Consider the following 24267-nt stretch of genomic DNA (forward strand, 5'->3'; position numbering starts at 1 on the left):
AAGGGTCAATGAAATGGCATTTGCTGTGTGTCTGTTGTGCCATAGGCAAATTGGAGTGGATCGAAGTCGCTTCTCAGGTAGGAGTTGATATGTTTCATCACTACTGGACAATAGTCATAAAGGCGGGTTACCATATTCAACTGAAGCCTGCTTGAAACAGTTGGGTACTTCAGACTGCCGAAGCGAGAGATTCAAGATCTCAGTGAATACTCCAGCCAACTGATCAGCGCAGGTCTTTAGTACTTGGTCAAATACCCCATCTGGAATGGTTCTTTTCATGTATTAAGCCTTCTGAAAACTGCTTGTATGTCGGCTGTGCAAGCTTGTGATAGTTCCTCTATGTTTTGACGGTCAAAGTGAGCATAAAAGGCATTAAGTTCATCTGGAAACAAAGCCCTGTTGTCACCATGTTTCTTAGATTAACTTTATAAGAGGTGATAGTATTCAAGCAGTGCCACAACTGCACAGCATCTCTCATTGATTCAAGTTTTGTACAATTGCAACATGATGACACGACTGGTATACACAGTGATGAAGGCAAACATCTCATAAGCCTTCTTTACCACTGTCTACCTATATTGCAAGGCTCAGTGAACCATGCACTTGTAAATGTCTTTTGGGTAGGTGAAAACTAGAGTTAGAGATGTTGATGAATAGCAGTTCAGGTTTAAGGGGCCAACTGAATGATTCCTGCTCCTAAATTCATGTGCTCAATTTTATTGGAAAGATCAGTGAACTAACATCTTTTCCAGGCCAATATCTTCACCATTAACTACATTCAGTCATTTCAGATGGGTCAGTCAGACTATAAACTCCCAAAACAAGCACTCTTGTCCAAGTTTTGTCATAGCAAGAGATCTCCAGGAGGGAAAAGAAAATACCAACAATTTTCTAAAAGCTGTTTGAGAATAATAGAATATTTCCATGGGTATCCTTGAAGCATGACCAACCAAATTAAGCATCAGGAAGATATTGTTCCATGTCTCTGTGTGCACATGAGAACACAGTAAAAGCAGTGGATGAAGCACAACACCTCTCATACTACTCACCCATTTAGCCCACAAACACTATGCCCACAGTAAGAGCGAATTTAGCGGTCTAATGAGGCACTGAATCAGAGTAGAGAGCATCCTAGATGCCAAGGAACTGCAAAGGCAATGACATATTCAGATGCAAAAAATCCCCAAAATACTAATCCAAGAACAGAGCAAACTACTCGTGGCACACACTCAGTGATTCAGGAACAGCTTCTTCCCCTCTGCCATACGATTCCCAAATGGACATTAAACCCATTAACACCATCTCACTTCTTTTCTTTTTTTAAATATACATCACTTCTGTGTTTGCACTATTTTAATCTGTTCCATATACACACACACACATATAAACACACATACCTACAGTAACTGATTTACTGTTTTTTTCTTTCTATATTATCATGTATTTCATTGAACTGCTGCTGCTAAGTTAACAAATTTCACAACTCACGCCAGTGATAATAAACCTGATTCTGATTCTCAACCTAATGACAATCACCAATATTATCCAAAGTAAAACCTTGCCATTCATCTCCTTTCGGGATTTCTCAGAATTCAAATCACCTCAGATTTTGCCTACAAATCAATAACATACTCCTAAAACGATTTCTTGAATTGAACAATTTCATAACATCCCAATGATTAAATGAAGTTATTTGCTATTGAGATTATTACCAGGCAAGTACAAGATCTGCAAATGACAAGTAGGGAGGACTAAACCCAGTTCCCACCAATAAACCAAGCATATATGTAACATTCCCTAAAAAAAACCCACACAGCCACAAATGTCAGCCTATTTTACAGTAGACACAGGCACTACTAGGTTACTGCATTGCTAAACTTAGTAATTCAGCAGACTACAAAATCAAACTTTGTAAGTCACAACAGAACAGTCAAGTCAATTTAGGGCATACTTGCCTTTGTTGATCAGGGTACTGAATGCAAGAGTAGGGATGTCATGTTACAGCTAAACAATACATTAATGAGACTGCACTTGGAATATTCAAACAGTTCTGGTCGCCTAGCTATAGGAAACATATGTTCAAACTGGAGAATATGCAGAGAAGATTTACAAGGATGTTACCACGACTGGAAGGTTTGAGTTACAAGGAAAGATAGTATAAACAGGGACTATTTTCTCTTAAGCAAAGGAGGCCGAAGGGTGACCTTGCAGAGATTTACAAAATCATGCGGGGCATAAATAGTGGACAGCTAGTCCTTTTCTCCCCCAAGAAAGTCTAAAACTAGAGGGTATAGGTTTAAGATGAGAGGAGAAAGATTTAAATAGGACCCGAGGACAAGTTTCTTCACAGACAATGGTGGGCATGTGGAAAGAGCTGCCAGAAGGCGCTAGTAAAATTACAGCATTTAAAAATACATTTGGATAGGTATTGAACAGGAAAGAATTGTAACAGGGGTTCTCAACCTTTTTTATGTCATGGAACAATACCATTAAGCAAGGGGTTCACGGAGCCCCAGGTTGGGAACCCCTGATTTCAAGAGATATTGCCAAAAGCAAGTAAAAGAGAATAGCATGGGCATGCACTTTTGTCAGTGTTCAATGAGTTGAAGAATCTGTTTCTATACTGAACAACTCAAACAATTTGGGAGGGTACAGAGTTGGTAGAGGAGATTATTTCACTCGTTTTAATTTTAAAAGTCCCAAAAGAATGAAGCAATGGGATCCCCCTCTCCTTTCTATAATATGGATTTACTACTTTTCATTGCCTTTATTAGGATCTAGTTCCGCAGGCTCAGCTGCTGCATTGTTGTAGCTTTCAGTAATGGACAATTGTTTTGTGAAAGCTTTGGCAGTAACCTTCTGAATGGGAAAACCGGAAAACTAGAACATGGCCAGACCTGGTAGCTTTCCTTCTGCACCTCAGTGAATGAATATATGACAGTAATGAGAAGGTTATAACACAAATGCAATTCATTATCTACCTCCCCAGTAGCTGCCATTGAACTTAAACAGTAAAAGATAGTGTAATTAACAACCACTAAGTTGTACCAATCTAAAGCAGCATATTCAACAAGGAGAAAGAAACAAGGTCTCACTAAACTAAGCCAGTGAGACAAGAATGTACATGTTACTGCTTGGCATGATTGTGGAAGGACAACATTATATGCTTTTAAATGAACTTTCTACAGCTTTTATATCCCAGGAGCATTACCCTCTCAGAGCTCCTCTTCAGAAATTTCCTCAATCCAGTGCTCCACTCTATTTCAAGCAGTACTTGGAGGAATAAAGACAACATAGAAAGGTAGACAAACTTTCCTGAAGCCAAAACAGGCATTGGGCCCAGAGCAGTCAAATCCTCTACATATCCACCTCGCCCATTTTGATATCCATTCAAAAATTTCCATTTTTACCTTCACTTCATTCCAATAGCTTTATTGAATCGATTACTTTATAATTTTTTTCACCCAATCACAATTTTCTGTGCTTACTGGCTTCATTTGAAAGTGCCTATGGCATTTGTTATCCTGCGTATCCCAATAAAATTCCACTTCTCAACTATTTTTTTTGATTGACCTAACAGCTTACTCATTTATTCCAAGATGTTGAGTTTAAACTGAAAAGCATTCTAGAATCTAATAGGCAAGTTCGTGTACAACACTCTATTGCATCATTCATTATGCAAACATCTACACAAGCCATACAGAAGTTCTGGGATTATCCTCTATCAGTATGATTTAGTTAAATGTGCTTTTACATATGAAACAGGAAGTTGTAGGTCCAAATCTAAATTAACAATCTTATGCATTAAATTTGGAAGTACTTAATTTTCCAGAAGATAAATAAATGCAAAACATTGCAATAAATTACTTCCAGTGACGATATCAAAAACGCTATGATACAATTGAAAAGACAGGGAGATAAAACCCCTCCCCACCACTGAGCACATTTACAAAGAGTACTGTCGCAGGAAAGCAGCATCCATCATCCAGGCCATACTCTCACTCACTGCTGCCATCAGGAAGGAGGCACAAGAGTGGTACAAGTCCCACACCTCCAGTTTCTACTCCTCAACCAACCAGAGGGGATAACTTCAATCAACGCAACACTGAACTAATTCCACAACCTGCAGACCGGTGTTTCAGAGACACACCAAGTTCTCAACTTCCTGACTGGAAGACCACAATCTGTGCAGATTGGTGATAACGTATCCTCCTCACCGACGATCAACACTGGTGCATGTCAGGGGTGTGTGCTTAGCCCACTGCTCTACTCTCTGTATACACATGACTGTGTGGCTAGGCATAGCTCAAATACCATCTACAAATTTGCTGATGATAGAACCATTGTTGGTAGAATCTCAGGTGGTGACAAGAGGGCATACAGGAGTGAGATATGCCAACTAGTGGAGAGGTGCCACAGCAACAACGTGGCACTCAATGTCAGTAAGACAAAAGAGCTGAGTGTGGACTTCTAGTCGGCTGGTGGCGCCGGGCTCGAGAACGGAGGTTCCCAAGTTTGATCCAGTGACAGATTGCTTCCGAGCACGCTGTCCATCCATGCCAGGTTGATGTCGAGCTCGCAACTTGACCTCATTAAAAAAAACACTGCCACCTCCAGTTTAAATTCCCACGCAGAATATTGTGGAGGATGAAATATCCAAACCCAGCACAGCCCCCACGTCCCATTTAACCTGTCAAGTCAAGTCACTTTTATTGTCATTTCGACCATAACTGCTGGTACAGTACATAGTAAAAATGAGAATGTTTTTCAGGACCATGGTGTTACATGACACAGTACAAAAACTAGACTGAACTATGTAAAAAAAAAGAGAAAGCTACACTAGACTACAGACCTACACAGGACTGAATAAAGTGCACAAAAACAGTGCAGGCATTACAATAAATAATAAACAGGACAATAGGGCAAGGTGTCAGAAGGTGTCAGTCCAGTCTCTGGGTATTGAGGAGTCTGATAGCTTGGGGGAAGAAACTGTTACATAGTCTGGCTGTGAGAGCCTAAATGCTTTGGAGCTTTTTCCCAGACGGCAGGAGGGAAAAGAGATTGTATGAGGGGTGCATGGGGTCCTTCATAATGCTGTTTCCTTTGCAGATGCAGCATGTAGTGTATCATTATTTAATCTTTCACAATTCAGGCTGAGAAAAGTATGTGAACTCTTGTATTTAATAACTGATAGTACTGCCTTTTGCAGCAATAACACCCATTGTCTCAGCTTGCTCCTGCCCCACTGAACTCATTTCTGCGTACCTTAAGCAAACACGAGGAAATCTGCAGATGCTGGAAATTCAAACAACAAATACAAAGTGCTGGTGTTCCACCAGCATTTTGTGTGTGTTGTCTGCATACCTTGACACTGCTTTATCCCCCCTTGTTCAAACCCTTCCCACCTATGTTCAGTACACTTCTCACACTTCGAATTTTTTCAATGATTTTAAGTTCCCTGGCCCCCACCGCCTTATTTTCACCATGGACGTCCAGTCCCTATATACCTCCATCCCCCACCAGGAAGGTCTCAAAGCTCTCTGCTTCTTTTTGGATTCCAGACCTAACCAATTCCTTTCTACCACCACTCTCCTCCATCTAGCGGAATTAGTTCTTACTCTCAATAATTTCTCCTTTGGCTCCTCCCACTTCCTCCAAACCAAAGGTGTAGCTATGGGCACTCGCATGGGTCCCAGTTATGCCTGCCTTTTTGTTGGCTTTGTGGAACAGTCCATATTCCAAGCCTATACGGGTATCTGTCTCCCTCTTTTCCTTCGCTACATCGACGACTGCATTGGCGCTGCCTCCTCCATGCATGTTGAGCTCGTTGACTTCATTAACTTTGCCTCCAACTTTCACCCTGCCCTCAAATTTACCTGGTCTATTTCTGACACCTCCCTCCCCTTTCTTGATCTTTCTGCCTCCATCTCTGGAGACGGCCTATCTACTGATATCTGTGTTACTCTCACAGCTACCTGGACTATTCCTCTTCCCACCCTGTCTCTTGCAAAAATTTTCTCACAATTCCTCCGTCTCCGCCGCATCTGCTCTCAGGATGAGGTTTTTCATTCTAGGACGAAGGAGATGTCTTCCTTTTTTAAACAAAGGGGCTTCTCTTCTTCCACCATCAACTCTGCTCTCAAACGCATCTCTCCCATTTCCCTCACCCCACTCGGGATAGGGTCCCCCTTGTCCTCACCTACCACCCCACCAGCCACCGGATCCAACGTATAATTCTCCGTAACTTCCACCACCTCCAACAGGATCCCACTACCAAGCACATCTTTCCCTCCCCCCTTTTCTGCTTTCTGCAGGGATCGCTCCCTACGCGACTCCCTTGTCCACTCGTCCCCCCCCCATCCCTTCCCACTGATCTCCCTCCTGGCACTTATCCTTGCAAGTGGAACAAGTGCTACACCTGCCCTTACACTTCCTCCCTCACCACCATTCAGGGCCCCAGACAGTCCTTCCAGGTGAGGCGACACTTCACCTGTCAGTCGGCTGGTGTGGTATACTGCGTCCATTACTCCTGATGTGGCCTTTTATATATTGGTGAGATCCGACACAGACTGGGAGACCGTTTTGCTGAACACCTACGCTCTGTCCGCCAGAGAAAGCAGGATCTCCCAGTGGCCACACATTTTAATTCCACGTCCCATTCCCATTCTGATATGTCTATCCATGGCCTCCTCTACTGTCAAGATGAAGCCACACTCAGGTTGGAGGAACAACACCTTATATACTGGCTGGGCCTCCAACCTGATGGCATGAACATTGACTTCTCTAAATTCCGTTAATGCCCCTCCACCCCTTCTAACCCCATCCCTGATATATTCAGTTTCCCTCCCTCCGTTTTTTTCCTCTCTGCCCATCACTCTGCCTGTTCTCCATCTCCCTCTGGTGCTCCCCTCCCCCTTTCTTTCTCCCTAGGCCTCCCATCCCATGATCGTTTCCCTTCTCTAGCTCTGTACCCCTTTTGCCAATCACCTTTCTGGCTCTCAGCTTCACCCCACCCCCTCCGGTCTTCTCCTATCATTTCGCATTTCCCCCTCCCACTTTCAAATCTCTTACTATCTTTCCTTTCAGTTAGTCCTGACGAAGGGTCTCTGCCTGAAACGCTTCTCCCTATAGATGCTGCCTGGCCTGCTGCATTCCACCAGCATTTTGTGTGTGTTACCAAAACCTCATCTCAACTGTGAAGCATAGTTGAACAAGCATCATGGTTTGAATCTGCTTTGTTGACTCAAGGCACGGACAGCTTGCATCATCAAGGGAACAATGAATTCAAAATTATATCAAGACATTTAACAGGATAATGTCAGGGTAGCAGTCAGCTTAATTAACCTGAAGTTTAATTGAAGTTGGATGATGCAACAAGACAATGATCCAAAACACAAGAGTAAATCAACAACAGAATGGTTTAAAAAGAAGAAAATTTGTGTTTTGGAATAGCCAGGTCAGAATCCAGACCTTAACCCAAATGGAGATGCTGTGGTATAACCTGAAGAGGGATGTTCATGCAAGGTATCCCAGAAATATTTGTATGGAGGAATAGTCTAAAATTCCTTCTTGCTGTTGTGCAAGTCTGATCAGCAGCTACAGGAAACGTTTGGTGGAGATTATTGCTGCTAAAGGAGGTTCTCCTAGTTATTAAGTACAAGGGTTCATATACTTTTTCCAGCTTGGACTGTGAATGCCTAAACAATATGTTCAATAAAGACACAACAAGTACAATTGTTTGTGTATTGTTAGTTTAGGCTGATCGTGTGTCTACTATTGTGACTTGATGAAGATCAGACCATATTTTATGAGTAATTAATGTAGAAATCCAGGTAAATGCAAAGGATTCACAAACTTCCTTGCAACTGTACATATGCACAAGGCCATAAAATTTAAAAAAACTATTTGGCCACTTGGCCCATCAGGTCTGATCTACCATTCAACCACGACTAAGATTAGTTTTCTTTTTTCCACCCCATTCTCACACCCTTTCCACATAACCCTTAACCCCCTTATCAATCAAGAATCTATCAGTTTCTGCCTCAAATACACCCAGTGACTTGACTTTCTTAGCCCTCTGTGACAATGAATTTCATAGACTCACCACCCACTGGCTGAAGAAAGTTTGCATTTCAGTTCTAAAGGGATGTCCCTTTATTGTGAGGCCATGCCCTTGGATCCTAGACTCCATTAATAGTTAAAACATCTGCTTCATAGCCACTCTATTCAGGACTTTTAGTATCCAATAAGTTTCAATGAGATCCCCATCTCATCTTCTGAACTCCATTGAGTACAAGCCCAGAGCCATCAAAAGCTCCTCATACTTTAAGCCTTTCATTCCAAGGATCATTCTCAAGAACATCCTCTAGAACCTCTCCAGGGACAGCAAATACTTCCTTAGATACAAGACCCAAAACTGTTCACAACATTCCAGATACAGCTTGACCAATGCCTCATAAGCCCTCAGCAGCACATTCTTGGTTTTATGGTTTAGTCCTCTCGAAATGAATCCTAATATTGCATTTGCCTTCCTCACTACCAATTCAACCTGCAAGTTAAGGGAACCATGAACTACGATTCACAAATCCCTTTGTATCTCTGATTTCTGAATTCTCTCATTTAGAAAACAGCCTACACCTTGGTTCTTCATACCAAATTACAGAATTCCACACTTCCCCATGTTGCAGTCTACCTGTCACTTCCCCCCCCCCCCCCACCCCCAATTCTCCCAACCTGTACACGCCTTTCTGCAACAGAATCCCTACTGCTGGAACATTATTTCTCCTTCCATCAATCTTGGTATCATCTCCAAACTTCTTTCTTCATCTAGATTATTAACGTGTAAAGCAAAATGCTCTGGTCCCAACTCTGACCCTTAAGGTCACATACTCGCCAGTGCCTGAGTATTTTTTTAAATCTCAGTTCTAAAGGGATATTCCTTTACTGTGAAGAATTATCCTTGGATCCTAGACTCTACTATTAATGAAAATGTTAATGACTCCAGTAGTCACCAGCAGCCTTCCAAAAAAAAAGACCCCTTTATCCCCATTCTTTATCTTCTACCAGTAACCCAATCATCTATCCATGCCAGAATCTTACATTAATAGAATGGGGTCGCATTTAACAGCCATATTTGGAGCACCTTGTCAAAGGTCTTCTGAAGATCCAAATTAATAACATCCACCAACTCTTAGTCTGGCCTGCCTGCTACCTTCTCAGACAATTCGAATAGATTTGTCAGGTAAGATCAGCCCTTAATGAAAGCATGCAGACTTTGTTACATTTTAATCACGTATACTAATTCTCAAACTAATACAAGCCAAGAGCCAAATACTCCTGTTTAGTCTGCTCCATCTCACATCACCAAAGTTCCCATTGACAAGAAAGGGCTTATTAGACCAGTGAAGGGAACATGATGGGGTGGAGGTTGCAATAGCTCCAAACTATGAACTTTGAAACTAAGCTGAGATAGTGAAAAATCATCATTACTCCAGTTATGGCAATCTTTGGTCAGTTCCTCACAAAAGTGTAATATTAACTGTTTTAGGATGGCTTATGCAGTGTATTTACTATCTATCTCTACTGATTATAGAATAAATGTCCATTAGTCAGAATTGTACGAGTTTAAAAACAAAAACAGAAAATGCTGGAAAGGATCAACAGCTCAGGCTGCATCTGTGGGAAGAGAAACAGAGTCAATGGCTGGAGTACATTTCCTTTTCTTCTCCCTGCCATCATCATCATCATGCAGTAGACTGTAAGGTCGAGTACATCTTACCGTACTAGGGAACCATTCAATAATATTGAGCCCGATGGTATTTGCTGCCTGATGGCAGGGAGAAGAAAAGGAAATGTACTCCAGCCATTGACTCTGTTTCTCTTCCCACAGATGGAACCACATTGCACTTTCCCTGTAACTGTAGTTATTTTCTTCATTGTTATTTTACCTTGTACTACTCCAATGCACTATGTAATGATTTGATCTGTATGAACAGCATGCAAGACAAACTTTTCACTGTACCTCAGTACATGAAACAATAATAAACCAATTTACAAACTATTGCTCTAAATTTCCAGCTCTGCAGGGTTTTTTTGTGTACATTAGTTTATCCGAACAAAATGAAGCATGGTCCTGTATTCGCTACTATTCTTAATATTTCTTCTCACTCTTCTTTCTAAACTCAAAATGGACTAAAAGTTCCATGGTTTTCCCCAGGCATCATCCAAAGAGCAACTGCAGACTATATAGACTGGTTTAGCATCACCTCATCAGTAGCTGATCTTAAAAACTCTGTCTTTCCTTTTGCTTTAAACCCTTCACTAGCTCCAAGGACATAATCTGGGTCTAGACTACACTGTGCTACAGTCCAAGGTCTACACTGGAAGAGCCATCTTTCAAATAACTCGGTAAAGCAAAGCTCCATCTGCCCAGAGAAAGCTTGGGAATAGAGGTATGTATTTAATTAGATGTAAATCTCCAAGGAAACAAAAAAGGTGTTATATAAATGAATAATTATAATTCAGGGAACAAGAAAAAGTAGCCATGGCTAGCTAGATCATCAAGATAGTATTAGATCAAAATATATTTCTGTATATTGCTAAAAATATCCAGAAATACAGGAGAATGGGAAAAAAAATGTAGAATTCAGCGAAGGAAAACCAAGGAATTGATTATTAAAACATAGAAAATTAGAGTGGACTACAAATACATCAAAAACAGTCTGCAAAAGCTTTCACAGAGATGCATAATAAAAAGGTTAGCTAAAGTCCGTATGGATACTTACTTAACCGAGTAATACAAAAGAAATTGCACTTGTACTTTCCTTGTGTTTACAAAAACCTATAAGAAATAGAAGACAATGCATGAAAGTGAATGAAGAGCTCGAAGAAATTATCAATATTGGAGAAATCACTTGGAAAGGCCAGGGGAAAGTCATGGGATCTTTTAGTCTATTTTGAATTTAAGAAGAAGAGAAGTGCCTGATGACCCACATTTATCAGTTCTGTGGGTAGCAACTCTGGAAACAATGGATGCACTGACTGTCACCTTCCAAAATTCCTTAGTCAAAAACATTTGAAAGATAGTGAATGTAATCCCACTACTTTGGGGAAAGAAGGCAAGAAAAAGCAGGGAGATGCAGAACAGTTATCCTGACATCAGTAGTAAAGAATATACAAGCACCCAAATGGTAACAGAGCATTTAAAAAGTAAATAGGATTGGGCAAAAGCAATACGGATTTATGAAAAATACAAGAAAATCTGCAGATGCTGGAAACATACACAAAATGCTGGGTGAACTCACCAGGCCAGGCAGCATCTATGGAAAAAGAGTATAACAGTCAACATTTCAGGCAGAAACCCTTCATCAGGGCTTCTCAGCCTGAAATGTTGATGTTTACTCTTTTCCATAGATGCTGCTGGGCCTGCTGATTCCTCCAGTATTTCATGCATGTTGCTATGGATTTATAAGTAGTAACTTGACAAATGTTAGAATATTTGAGGTTGTAACTAGCAGAACAGATGAAGGAGAACCAGCAACCATGCACAGCTAATAAAGCTGCTGCCTCACTGTGCCAGAATCCCAAGTTCAATTCTGTCTATGTGGAGTTTGCACATTCTTTCTACAATCATGCAAGTTTCATCTGGAAGCTCCACATTCCTCCCACCTCCCAAAGACAAACAGACCAGCAGGTTAACTCACCATTGTAAACTGCAACAAATATATAGGTGAGTTGTAAAAAGTGTGGAGAAAAGTGAATTAATGTAAAATGGTGATTGATGATCAGCATAGACTCAGAGAGCAGAAGGTTCCATTTCCTTTCTGCCGCTCGCTCTATAATTAGGAACGTGGTGTGTGTGGGGAGAGGGAGAGAGAGAGAGAGAGAGAGAGAGAGAGAGAGAGAAGGTCTCTCTGAAATGCTACACAACAGATTAGAAAGCATGGTAATGGAAGTAATTAACTTCTGGCAACCGAGAACTGACTAATTGATGAGAAAAACAAAGGAGTAGGTTCTGGTACAGAGCAGATCGTGGGAAATTGAAATTGTCCATTTTCAAAAAAATGTAAGAATTTTAAATGGAGTCAGGTTTCAGAGCTCTGAAATGCAGGGGTACTGGATTTCCTTGGTACAATTCACAGAAGTCTAGGACATGGGTAGCTAACTAGGGAGGCTAACATAATGTTACCCCCTTAATGAGAGGAGAGAGACATATAGAAGTAGTTTATCTTTTAGTATTAAGGCAATGCATGCAGTATTTGTTTCCTTTTTTAAATACATGATATTGATGTACTGGCAGTTTTGAGTAGATTTACTAGATTGAATGCGAAGATTGCCTTAGGAAGCAAGGTTAGAAAGGCTTGAATCACATCTGCTGGATTTCAAAACCAGTGATGGGAACTTGCTTGAAAGATGCAAGATTCAAGGGGATCCCGACAGTGGTGGCTATAGGAAAGACATTTCTCCCTGTCAAAGGAATTAAGAATCATCACATTAAATACAAGTGCTAGTTCAGGAGGTGAGGCAAAATTCTCTTTTTGATTGTTGAGTCTTTGGAAGTCTGAATATTTTAAAACAATAGTAGACAGTGACAAGACGTCAGAATTGCAGTTAAAATTATAATGAGATTGGCTATAATTTTACTGAATAGCAGAGCATGCTTGAAGGATTGAGTAACCTACTCAGCATGCACATAACAAACAGGTCATTTTCATGTGGGAAACGTGATTCCCAGGATACTGCAGGGATCAGTGCTGTGGCCCTAGCCGTTCACAATCTAGAATGACTTGAAAGAGAGAATGGAATTTATTCATATTTTCTGGTGATGCAAATCGAGATGACAGTGAGAACAGAAAGGACGGACTAAGCAATACACTATAAAGTTCAAGTCACTTTTTATTGTCATTTTGACCATAACTGCTGGTACAGTACACAGTAAAAACTAGACAACATTTTTCAGGACCATGGTGTTACATGACACATAAAAACACAAATTCATCTAATTTAATATAAAGGACATAGCATTTTGTATGGAAAGGTAGTGCAAGATTGAAAAGTGATGCCATTCTACGATCCTTGTGGATATTGTACATGAATGTTTTTGTTGAGCTGCAGCTTCAGCGAGAGGTTTACTGCAAGTGGGACTGAGTACAACACCAGTTATACAGGACAACATCTCCAGAGCATTGCACACTGAGCTCATGTTCCTACACAAGAAAGAATATACTTGCATTACAGAACATGCAGAAATGATCTACCAGACAGATTCTTGAGATGGTACATTTGTCAAATGAGAGGCAAAGTAGACTAGGCCTGTCCTTTGAAGAGCTTAGAATGTGAATTACTCCATTGAAAGATACAGAATTCTCAGGTTTCATCGGGCTGTGTGTCTAAAATCAGGGGCGAGAGACTAAAATTAGAAACTGGCCAAAGTGTTGAATATCTGGAAATTTTCTACTTTAAGGGGTTGAGGAGGCTCAATTGCCATTTATATACGAGCTGAAGGTCAAAAAGACTAACAGCATGAAGAGACGCAGGTTAGTGTGGGAAAGTAGAAGTCAAAAATCAGCCACGAACTTAATCATTCTTACCTAGAGTAAACATAAAGGACAATGGCCTACACTCACCTCCATATGCAAATAACTTCCTTTCAACTTTTCGAATTAATCTTCATAGAATCTCAGCAAAGGGGGAAACCATTGTGCTTAGGTCTTTAAATTAGTCCCACTTTTTGCTTTCCTGCACTGCTCTAAAAATGCTTTCAGGATTTAATCAAAATTCCCCTTTAATATGAAATCTATGTGACCACTGCTTTTAGGCACTGTAATTCCAACTATATTTTTTATTGCTTAAAAGAAATTCTCATCTAACTGTGTGTGCCTTTTGCCAATTGATACAGATTCACCCTGGTAACTTATCTTACTCTATTGAAGGTCTCTAACTTATATTCACTCAATGCATTCCGTACTATACCAAAAGCAAGCACCAATAAAACTAAAAAATTATTCAGAGAGGTGAAGTTCTTAAAACAACAAGATGGGGAGCAGAAGACAACAAGAGCAGCTTAAAAATTATTGCCCTAATGAAATGGTATCCTTCATAAGGCAGACAAAAGTTAAAACTGGTTGCAGTATTAAATCAAACAAGAGGCAAATACAAACACATAGACACACACACACACCTGGTACTCTGTGTCAATGTGAAGACAGCTTCTATTTATATCTCAAGCAGAAGAAAAAGAAAGCAGCCACCTTCTCCCTGTGCATTTCTAGAATTAGCAAGAGGCATGAATACTAAACTCCAGGTGCCAGAGACAAGTTTGGTCAATCTTAAGGTATACATAAAACCTAATATACAATAAACAGATCAACAGTATCCCTATCCTGATCAGTATCAAGGAAAGAAAATCTGTCATGGACACCTAGCTCTTCCTTGACAGCATTATAATTTTCTAGTCTTATCAGTGAATAAGTAGGGGACAAGAAAGATTTGCATTTACTTGTCAGCATGTTATTAATCACTAGGACTCACAACACATCTGCAATAACTTCTGCAGTGAAGGACGGACCGTTGCCTAATGAATACTGCTAACATTAATTGGATAATATCGTTCAATTTTGGTCATTTTGCCATGTAAATGACATAACACCATAGCTGTAGCTCACCACTCTCTCTTCATCCTTTCACAAAGCAGACTATTCACTCACCCCAACACGAGGCCCTCCATTGGTCAGGGTCGAACATGGATGTTGCATCCCAATTGTCTACATTATTGATGCACCAACCTCAGTTATTACACTATCCAGGGTAGTATGATATGGAGACAAGCTGTTACCTATGGAGCAGGCTCCCACTCTCCATGCAACTGATGAATCCAAAGGAATGGCAGAGACCAATACAGTTTGGCACCAGTAGTGTCGCAGGAGTTGCTAATCAGCATTGAACTCAATATAGGACTGCCTTAAGGACTCCAGTTCTGGATTTTTCCTCAGGGTTTACACCCAAAGCCTTCCCCATGAGTGGGTCTAGCTGCAAGGCAGCAGAGGGTTGATATCAGTTTTCCTTCTCCTCCACTCAACATCCAGAGATAACTGAACAAAAATTTCCTCCAAGTAAACACTGCACAGATCAAGGCTGTTGTTTCTAATGTGGTCATAAATCCTTTACTCTGGGCACTAAACTCAAGCTTCCCTACTAACACTGAACTAAACTGTTGGGAACCTTGGTGTCACACTGCTTTGGGAGCCACAGACTACATCTGTGCAATCACCAAGACCACCCATTTCTACCTCTGTGACATGATTTTGTTTCAGCTCAAACCTTCACATATGGCTCCAACTTCAAGAACTGGCTGTTCTGACTTTCCCCACAGTAACTACCCTCATTCACCCTCTCTGCAACTTTAACTTATTTTTCTCCATTGCGATTAAAGATCTTTACCCTAAAATGTTAAGCATTTCTCATTCCACATAGACTTCCTGACTGCACGACTTCCAGCACTTTCTGGTTTTATTTCAGATTTCCTGCAGTTGCAGAATTCTGATTACTAAATTTCTTACTTGTTTTTGCCACATTTGCTTTGCCTCTTCCAAATCGAAACCAGCACTTAACCTTCTAAATCCCAGTGTCCCATAATGTAACCTGTACTACAAGCAGTAGCCTGTAAGATCCATACTTTCTCCAAGACCAAAATATTTGTTCTGTAATACAATAAAACAAACTCACTATAATCAACACTTTGATCAGCTACACAAAAATTGGCTAACTTGACTTCCATATGTGCTTTAGGATATTTTTCTAGATAAAGGTACAATACAAATTCAAGACATTAGGTTTATCACATTATTACATTACATTTATCACATTATTATCAATGATTACATTATTGATGTTAAAAGATTTTATAATCATGGACTCTACTTAATTACAAGAACAGCCCTCCAGTAGCATCTACTGAAGGCACTGCCTCAAGAAAGGAAATTTCAAAGTTCCCCACCAACCGGGCAATGCCATCTTCTTGTAGCTGCCATCAGGCAGGAAGTACAGAAACCTGAAGTCCCACACCTCCTGGTTCAGCTACCGTACTTCCCTTCAATCACTTGGTTCTTAAAACAACCAGCATAATCCTAACCACTAAAGTTTAGCTTTGGAAGAATAAGATAGGATTAACAACAAAGGCTGGGTGCTTGATGGCCAGTGTTGACTTGGTGGGCCAAAGGGCCTGGCTCCCTGCTGTGTGATTATCACATTTGTTTTGAAGACATGAGCAACATTGGGAAGACTGCAGTTCACAAGGTGATTGGCCCAGCTTCACTGAACTATATTTCAAAATACAATACTGAGCATGAGTGTATCCAGGACATCTTCAAGGAGTGGTGCCTTAGGAAGGCAGAGTCCATCATTAAGGATTCCCACAACCTAGAATATGCCCTCTTCACATTGTTACCATTGGAAAGGAAGTACAGAAGCCTGAAGGTACACACTCAGCGATTCAAGAGCAGCTTCTTCCCCTCTACCATCCAATTCCTAAATGGACATTGAATCCATGAACACTACCCTCACTGCTTTCTATTATTGCTGTTCTTTTTCGCACTAGTTATTTTAACTTAAATATCTAATAGACATGTATACTTAACGTAACTCAGTTTTTTCTTTGTATTTATCATGTATTTCATTACATTGCTACTGTAAGGTTAACAATTTTCACAACACAAGCTGGTGATACCAAATCTGATTCTGATGAAAGACTGAGGATATCAAAACAAGAGAATATGCACTAAATATTTAAATAGATCAACCAAGAATGGATGCAACAGAAAAAAATTATAGATGAGTATACAAAAATATAGGCAAAGTTAAATCCACAGCATTGCCTCAAGACAAAGTCAAGGTTAAATTTGGGTGGGGCAGGGACACTAACATGAGACATTAGGGTAGAGAAGTGGAGTATTAAAGCCAGGGAGCTATTTAACTCTATGCCTTTACACTTAAATGATGATGGAAGTCCTTTGACCCAAAACATCAACACTCATCTTCTCTCTCTGCAGATGTTGCTTGACCTGTTACGTATCTACAGTATTTCTTGCTTTTAAACGTTTCCAAAATATTCATACAATGAAGAAATTCCAAAGTCACAAGTAAAGCAACTGTGATTTAGGAAGTAGGGGGGAGGGGGTTAAGGGGAGGGGGGAAGGGTTGATAATTTTTTTTTCTTCTTTCTGTAATCATTTGAAAACTCAATAAAAAAATTTTTTTTAAAGGAAGTGGGAAAGGAGAAAATAAGAATCGCTTCCTCACACCCCCCACCCCCCCCCCCCCCCCCAGGATGGACAGGCTGAGAGAATCTTGCTCCTACACAACCTTGTTAAGTGTGACTCTACCCAAGATTAAAACTATCAAGTTAATCCTAGCCTGTGCTTCCATTGCACCATGGTCCATGAATTTCAGTGCAGAAATAGCTGCTGCAATGAACTCTCCAGTGTTATTTTATACATGAAGGACAAGTGAAGGAAACAATATTTGTAATGTAACATTAAATCAATAATGGGTGGGTGGGATTTGCCATGTATTTCCATACTCAACTGGCATTCTGTCTATCAGTCCATCACACTGAATGCTACAACATGCAAACAAATTATTAGACCACTGAACTAGGGTAGCAATTTCATATAGTGAATGCCAAGCCTCTCAAATATAAAACAAAGAGTGGGCCATTCCGTCCTTTGTACCTGTTTGTCATTCAATAAAGACACATACAAATCTTTTTCACCTAGGTAGTGGAGTTTATAATTAGAGGGCATTGATTTAAGGTGAGATGAGAAATATTTAAAAGGGATACAAGGGGCAATGTGTTCCACACAGAAGCTGGTGGGTGTGGAATAGCTGCCAGACGAAGTAGGAAAGCAGGTACAATTATAAATTTTAAATGACATTTAGACAGATAGATGGATAGAAAAGATTTAGAGCAGGGGTTCCCAACTTAGGGTCCACAGACCCCTTGGTTAATGGTAGGGATATAAAAGTTCAGGAATTAGAGGGATTTGATCTGAATGTAACCACAAAGAAATAGCTCAGGTAGACAACTTGGTCAGCACATGTGTACTGGGTCAAAGGGCCTACTTTGACTCTCGGACACTACTTAATAACTGTGCCACTTTCCAATAACAAACACATCCTTTAATTTTCTCAATATCTAAAAGGCTACTATATAAAGAAGAATCTACTCAAACCCCTGCAACCATTCCACAATTCAATAAGACCACATACTTCAATTCAATGTTCCCATATCTCTCAAGTATCTCTGCACTTATCAACCTCAATCTTGAATGTACACAACTGAACTGCCAAAGGTGCTCAGTCAAGAATTCCAAGGATTCACTATCCTCTATGAAATTCTTTACATGAGTTACAATGCCTTGTAGAAGTATTCAGACCCCAGCCCTTTGTTCACATAAATGAGTACTACAAACAGGAATTTTTGATCAATTTAACTGAGAATTTTTATTTGTAAATCACATGCTCCTTTATCACAGCAGAGCCGCCAAAACTGGGGAAATTGTAAAGCATGAAACACTAAAAATCCAAAAACTGAAATGTCAGTTCAAAAGCGTTCATCACCTTTGCTCAGTATTTAGTTGAACCCTCTCTCGCTGCTACTCCAGCTAGTAGTCTTTCTGGATAAATCTTTATCAGTTTAGCACAATGTGATGGAGCAAGATTCGCCCATTCCTCCTTGCAAAATTACCCAAACTGTGCCAGGTTAGTTGGGGAGCAGCAGTACACAGCAACCTTGATGTCTTGCCACAGATGTTCGATTGGGTTAAAGTCAGGACTCTGACTGGGCCACTTAAGGACATCAATTTTCTTCATTTTAAGCCTCTCCATTAATGTTCTAGCTATGTGTTTTGGGTCAAAGTCCTGCTGAAAGATAAACTTCCTCCCCAGTTTAAGTTTTCTGGCCAAAGCTAGCAGGTTTTTTTAAATTTATAAATCCATGATCAATGTATTTAGCAAGATTCACCTTCCCATCAATTCTGACCAGGTTTCCGGTTCCTGCTGCTGAAAGGCATCCCCACAGCATAATGCTACGTCACCATACTTTACAGTAGGGATAGTGCTACCTGGCTGATATGCAGTAACATTGCTTAATGTTGAGGCCAAAAAGTTCAACTTTAGTCTCATCTGACCACCAGAGCCTCCACACATTTACAGTATCTTCAATGTACAACTTTGCAAAGTCTTGACAGGCAAGGATATGCTTTCTTTTGCGGCCTCTGTTTTCTGCAGCTCACTCAAAGTTGCTGTTGTTGTCACAGTAGCCTCTCTTACGAGTGCCAATCTTCCTCCGGCAACTAAGTTTAGAGGGACTGCTTAACCTAGCCAGAGTGGCTATGGTTTCGTACTTTTTCCTCACTTTTTCATGATGGACTACACTGAGCTCTAAGGTATGGCCAGCACCTTTGACCCTTTACCAGATTTGTACTTCTCCATTATCAGTTCTCCAACTTGTCCTGAATGCTCTTTCGTCTTCATTTTGGTTTGGTCTGTTGAAAATCTACCATACTGTTGGATCTTACAGAGAGAGTGGGTACTTGTTCTCATTAATTCATTGAAAACAGGTGATCCTCCAATTTTCTACAACAAAATAGGTGAGTTGGTATGGTAATAAAGTATATTGCAACTGAGGAAAGTTGGGGGTGAATATTTTTTCAGCCCTTCAATTTTGGTTTTCAATGTTTAGTAAACTGTTGACAGGTTTTGGAATTTTTCTTTTGATTTGACATGATGCACAATGTTTTGTAGATTAGCTCAAAATCCTACTTTAATATATCTTAAAATTAGAAAATGACAGTAGAATATGAAAGTAGTTGTGGAGGCTGAATACTTTTAAGTCACTGTATAGAGAAGATGGACAAACCTGGGATGTATTTTTTCCCCAGACTGGCAGAAACCAAGGGAAGATCTGATAAAAATCTATAAAATTATGAGACACATAAATATGATAGTCAGAATCTTCTTCCCTCAAGGTAGAAATCTCAAATTCCAGAAAGCGTGTATCTAAGGCAAGACAGGGAATGTTTAAAGGTTTAAATGTTAAACCTCCTGGACTCTCACAGCTATTTTGACTATACCTCTTCCCACCCTGTCACTTGTAAAATTGCCATTTCCTTTTCTCAGTTCCTCTGTCTCTACCACATCTGTTCTCAGGATGCGACTTCCCATTCAAGAATATCTTCAAGGAACAGGGTTTCTCTTCCTCTACTATCAATGCTACCCTTCATCCACTTCTCTATGTCCTTACCTACCACTGCACGAGCCTCCATGTCCAGAACAATATCCTCCATAATTTCTGCCATCTTCAATAGCACCCTACTACTGAGCACATCTTTCCGTTCCCCCTCCCCCTGCAGTTTCTGCAGGGATCACTCACTACATGTCTCCCTTATCCACTCACCCCTCCCCACTGACCATGTTCTTGGCAAGCTATCCCTGCAAGCAGGACAAGTGCTACACCTGCTCCAACACTTCCTCCCTCACTACCATTCAAGACCCCAACCAGTCATTCCAGGTGAGGCAACACTTCCCCTGTGAGTCTGTCGGGGTCAACGACTGTATCTGGTGCGAACTCCTCTGCATCAGCAAGACCCGACATAGATTGGAGTACCACTTTGTCAACACCTTTTCTCTGACTGCCACAAAAGACAGAATTTCCCAGTGGCCATCAATTTTAATTCAACTTCCTATTCTCATTCCGACATGTCAGTTCATTGCCTCCTCTATGGATCCAATGAGGCCACTCTCAGGTTGCAGAAACAACACCTTATATTCAATCCGGGTAGCCTCCAACCCAATGGAATGTACATCAGTTTCTCGCCATCCCCCTTCTCTCTTTTTCCATTCCCCCTTCTGTCTCCCCTCATACCTCTTCTCCTCACTTGTCCTCTCCTTATTCAATTCCTACTTCTTCAGCCCTTTCCACATATCACCTCCCAGCATCTCATTTCACCCTCTCATTTGGTTTCACCAAGCTTGCACTCCCACCCCTCACCCACTTTCTTATTCTGGCTCCCTTCCCCCATCCTTTCCAGTCCCGATGAAGGGTTTTGTAACAAAACATTGACTGTTTACTTCTCTCCATAAATGCTACCTAACCTGAGTTCCTCCAACATTTTGTATGTTGCTCAAGATTTCCAGCACCTGCGGAATATCTTGTGTTTCACTTTGAAGATGATGTGCAGGGCACTTTCTTTGTTTCTGTAGCTTTCTACATGGAGACTGATGAGTGTCTGGAATGAGGTATTGGCAGAAAAAGATACAATAGAGGTTTTTAAAAGTCTTTTAGATCATGAATGCCCATGGAGAGGAGGATATGGATCATATCCAGGTAGAAGAGATTTCATTTAACTTGGCATCATTGACCCACAAGGTCTGTGCTGCACTGTTCCGCTCTCTGTTCCACATAAAAAGCAAATTCACTCTGTGCATATTTTTGGCATTTTTCTTTCAATTTGTTGAGCAAGCTCAATACTGTTGTCCCAAATACAAGTAAATAATAACTATACTATTATTTTTTTCACTATTATTCATCTCAGCAATCATCTGACAATGATCAAACTTAGCAACCCTAGAAATTAAAGTACCCAAATCTGTACCAATATCATTAGCAGGGCCATCAGTGCTAGAAGTGAAAAGACCAGAGACTGAGGAACCAAATGAATCCAGACATTTGGATGAAGGCCTCATCAAAGTTTCTATATGGAAGTAAGAAAGGATGGCTGAAAGCAACTAAGAATGTCACACCAGAGGATGAGTCTATCATACCAATCTTAGTTCCTCAAAGCAACTTCCAGGTTGTTTCACTCTCCTGCTTCCCCCCACCCCATGAGCTCGAAAGTTTGTCATTTTTAAGTCCCTGTCCAATTGCATTTGAAGTAAATGCAGGTACCTTGATCCAAAGTTTCAACAAGTTAAATTTTAAATGATCAAGGTATCCAGTTCCTTGAAACCTATGATATTTCAAGTTAGTAGGCAATTCACAAATACATTGTCATTTCAAATTACTCTAAGGGTAAATACTTCAGAGATTTACAAGATCTTGTGATGCATACTTCACAGACATTATTATTGTAACCCAGAATATTAAGTCAGCAAAGCATTTATTTTTTTTAAACTGGGGCAATTATCCCAAACAGTAAATTCTCATGTAGTACTTGCAAACATTATAGAAGGCCTAATTTTCTCCATCAACATTTATGTGGAAACAGAGCATCAGCTTCTCAAAATGAGAAATCTTATTTTCCAAGTGTATATATAACAACTTTAGCTTGTATTCAGTGCTGTACTTCGGATTATTTCAGATAGGGCCCTTCAACAGTCAATCCTAGAAAAAGTAGTGGATACAGCCCAGTCCACCACAGGTAAAGACCTCTCCACCATTGAACACATCTACATGGAGCACTCTCACAGGAAAGTAGCATCCACATCATGGACCCCACATGCTCTCTTCTTGCTGTTGCCATTAGGAAGGTGGTAAAAAGCCTTAGGACCCACACCATCAGGTTCAGGAATAGTTATACCCCTCAATCATCAGGGGATAATTTCACTCAACTTACTGAATTGACCAACAACCTCTGGACTCACTTTCAAGGATTCTTCATCTCATGTTCTTGGTATTTATTATTGTTATTGCTTTCTTTCTTTCTGTATTTACACAATTTCTTAGTCTTTTGCACACTGGTTGCTCTGTTGGTGCAGTCTTTCATTGATTCTATTATGATTATTGGATTTATAGAGCATACCCGCAAAAATGTGAATCTCAGCATTGTAAATGGCAACATATATAAACTTTGATAATAAAGTTACTTTGAACTTTGAAATCTGATAATTTCACAAACCCTCCTATTTCTAATTCAAGAACAACTCACAATCTTTAATATCTCACAAATGCAAAGTCGAGGAATGAAACAGTTAGCCACTTATACTTTCACCTATCACCTCTCCTTGGATATTGCCCCAGATGTAAACAGCAAAGGTTCTGGCTGATTTAAGTAGCCAGTAGACTTTTTAAACTGGTTTCCAAAAAAAAACTGAACACAATAAAATCACAGCACTGATTGCCAAGTAGATATAATAACCAAGCCAAGCAATTATCTACGTAGAAGTAAATTAATTCCCAGATCTAAATACATAACATTTTAAACGGTGGGGGGGGGGGGATTGTTGTAAGCCCCCTCTACCTGAATACCGTCCCGTGGATGAGACCTGTTACGCCTTTCACTCTCCACCATCTCACCCACTCACCCATCCATCCCAAGCCACCCCTAGCCAACCTATCTCACCCCACACCCCTCCCGGGACGCTGAGCCCGGAGGGGGGAGTGGGAGCCACCCAGCCTAGAGACTGACAGGCATCGCTCACAGGTGAAGAGGGGCGGCCACTGTTACCTCTACCCTGGGCTTGTGACCGAGGGGGAAAGTGTCAGTGGCCGACGCCGGGCCTTCACCCTTCTCCTCCGCCCCTCCCGAACACTCCAGCCCCCGGGAGAACCGGCAGACGGCACAACCTGGGCCGCAGCTCCTGCCACCGCCAACTGCCTTAGCGGGCCCGGGGTGGAGGAGTGCCGAGCCCTCCCCCTGTCAGTCAAAGGGCTGTCAGGGCAGACCCGGGTCTCCTGCCACACGCCCGCGCTTCGCCCGCCCAGACTCACTCTCGTCCGGCAGCTCCTCTACCTCCGCCATCTTGAATCGGCCGCGCCGCTTTTCAAAGGCCGCCGCGCGGCATTGTGGGTCAGGGCGGCAGATCCAAAGGAGCCGGAACCCGGAGACGGGGAACTGGGCGCGGGGGGAGCCCCTGGCTGCGGGGCACGGGGCAGCCCCGGCTCGGGGGATGGCATCTGGAAAGGAAGGGGCGCTTTGGGGTTGGGGACAGGCGTGTGGACAGAGAACGGCGGGAGGCTCAAGCTGAGGGGCCGACTGGCCTGCTCTTATTACGTCGGTAGCGCGGGCACTCACCGCGAGAAGAGTTGCAAAATAAGTTGCACGTCAATTAATCCGGGAGCCGAAACTGTGCACAGGAATTTCGCTTTTAAATAACATCCTTCCTCTGAGCTGCGTATTAGAGTTGCAGCCCAGTTAATTTACCTCGCTGAACTTAATAATGTCAGCAAGGTTCTGGTCAAACTCTTCTCTTTCTCCGCTGCTGTCAGTCACATCCTTCAAGGAATGAATAGCCCCAAATGGTGTTTTATATTAATTCGAACAGAACTTGTGT

The 24267-nt window shown here is 41.2% G+C and overlaps 1 protein-coding gene across 1 annotated transcript in view; it reads right to left on the minus strand.

The window, feature by feature from the left end:
• lin9 (lin-9 DREAM MuvB core complex component) overlaps positions 1-23761 on the minus strand; it is a 156545-nt gene extending 132784 nt beyond the window's left edge. Inside the window, exon 1 of the mRNA XM_073056107.1 lies at positions 23705-23761. Coding sequence (XP_072912208.1) covers positions 23705-23735 — 31 coding nt within the window. The 5' untranslated portion in view covers positions 23736-23761. The remainder of the gene's footprint in view (positions 1-23704) is intronic.
• Between the last annotated feature and the right edge of the window lie 506 nt (positions 23762-24267).

Source organism: Hemitrygon akajei, chromosome 9 (genome assembly GCF_048418815.1).
Source record: "Hemitrygon akajei chromosome 9, sHemAka1.3, whole genome shotgun sequence".
NCBI lineage: Eukaryota > Metazoa > Chordata > Chondrichthyes > Myliobatiformes > Dasyatidae > Hemitrygon > Hemitrygon akajei.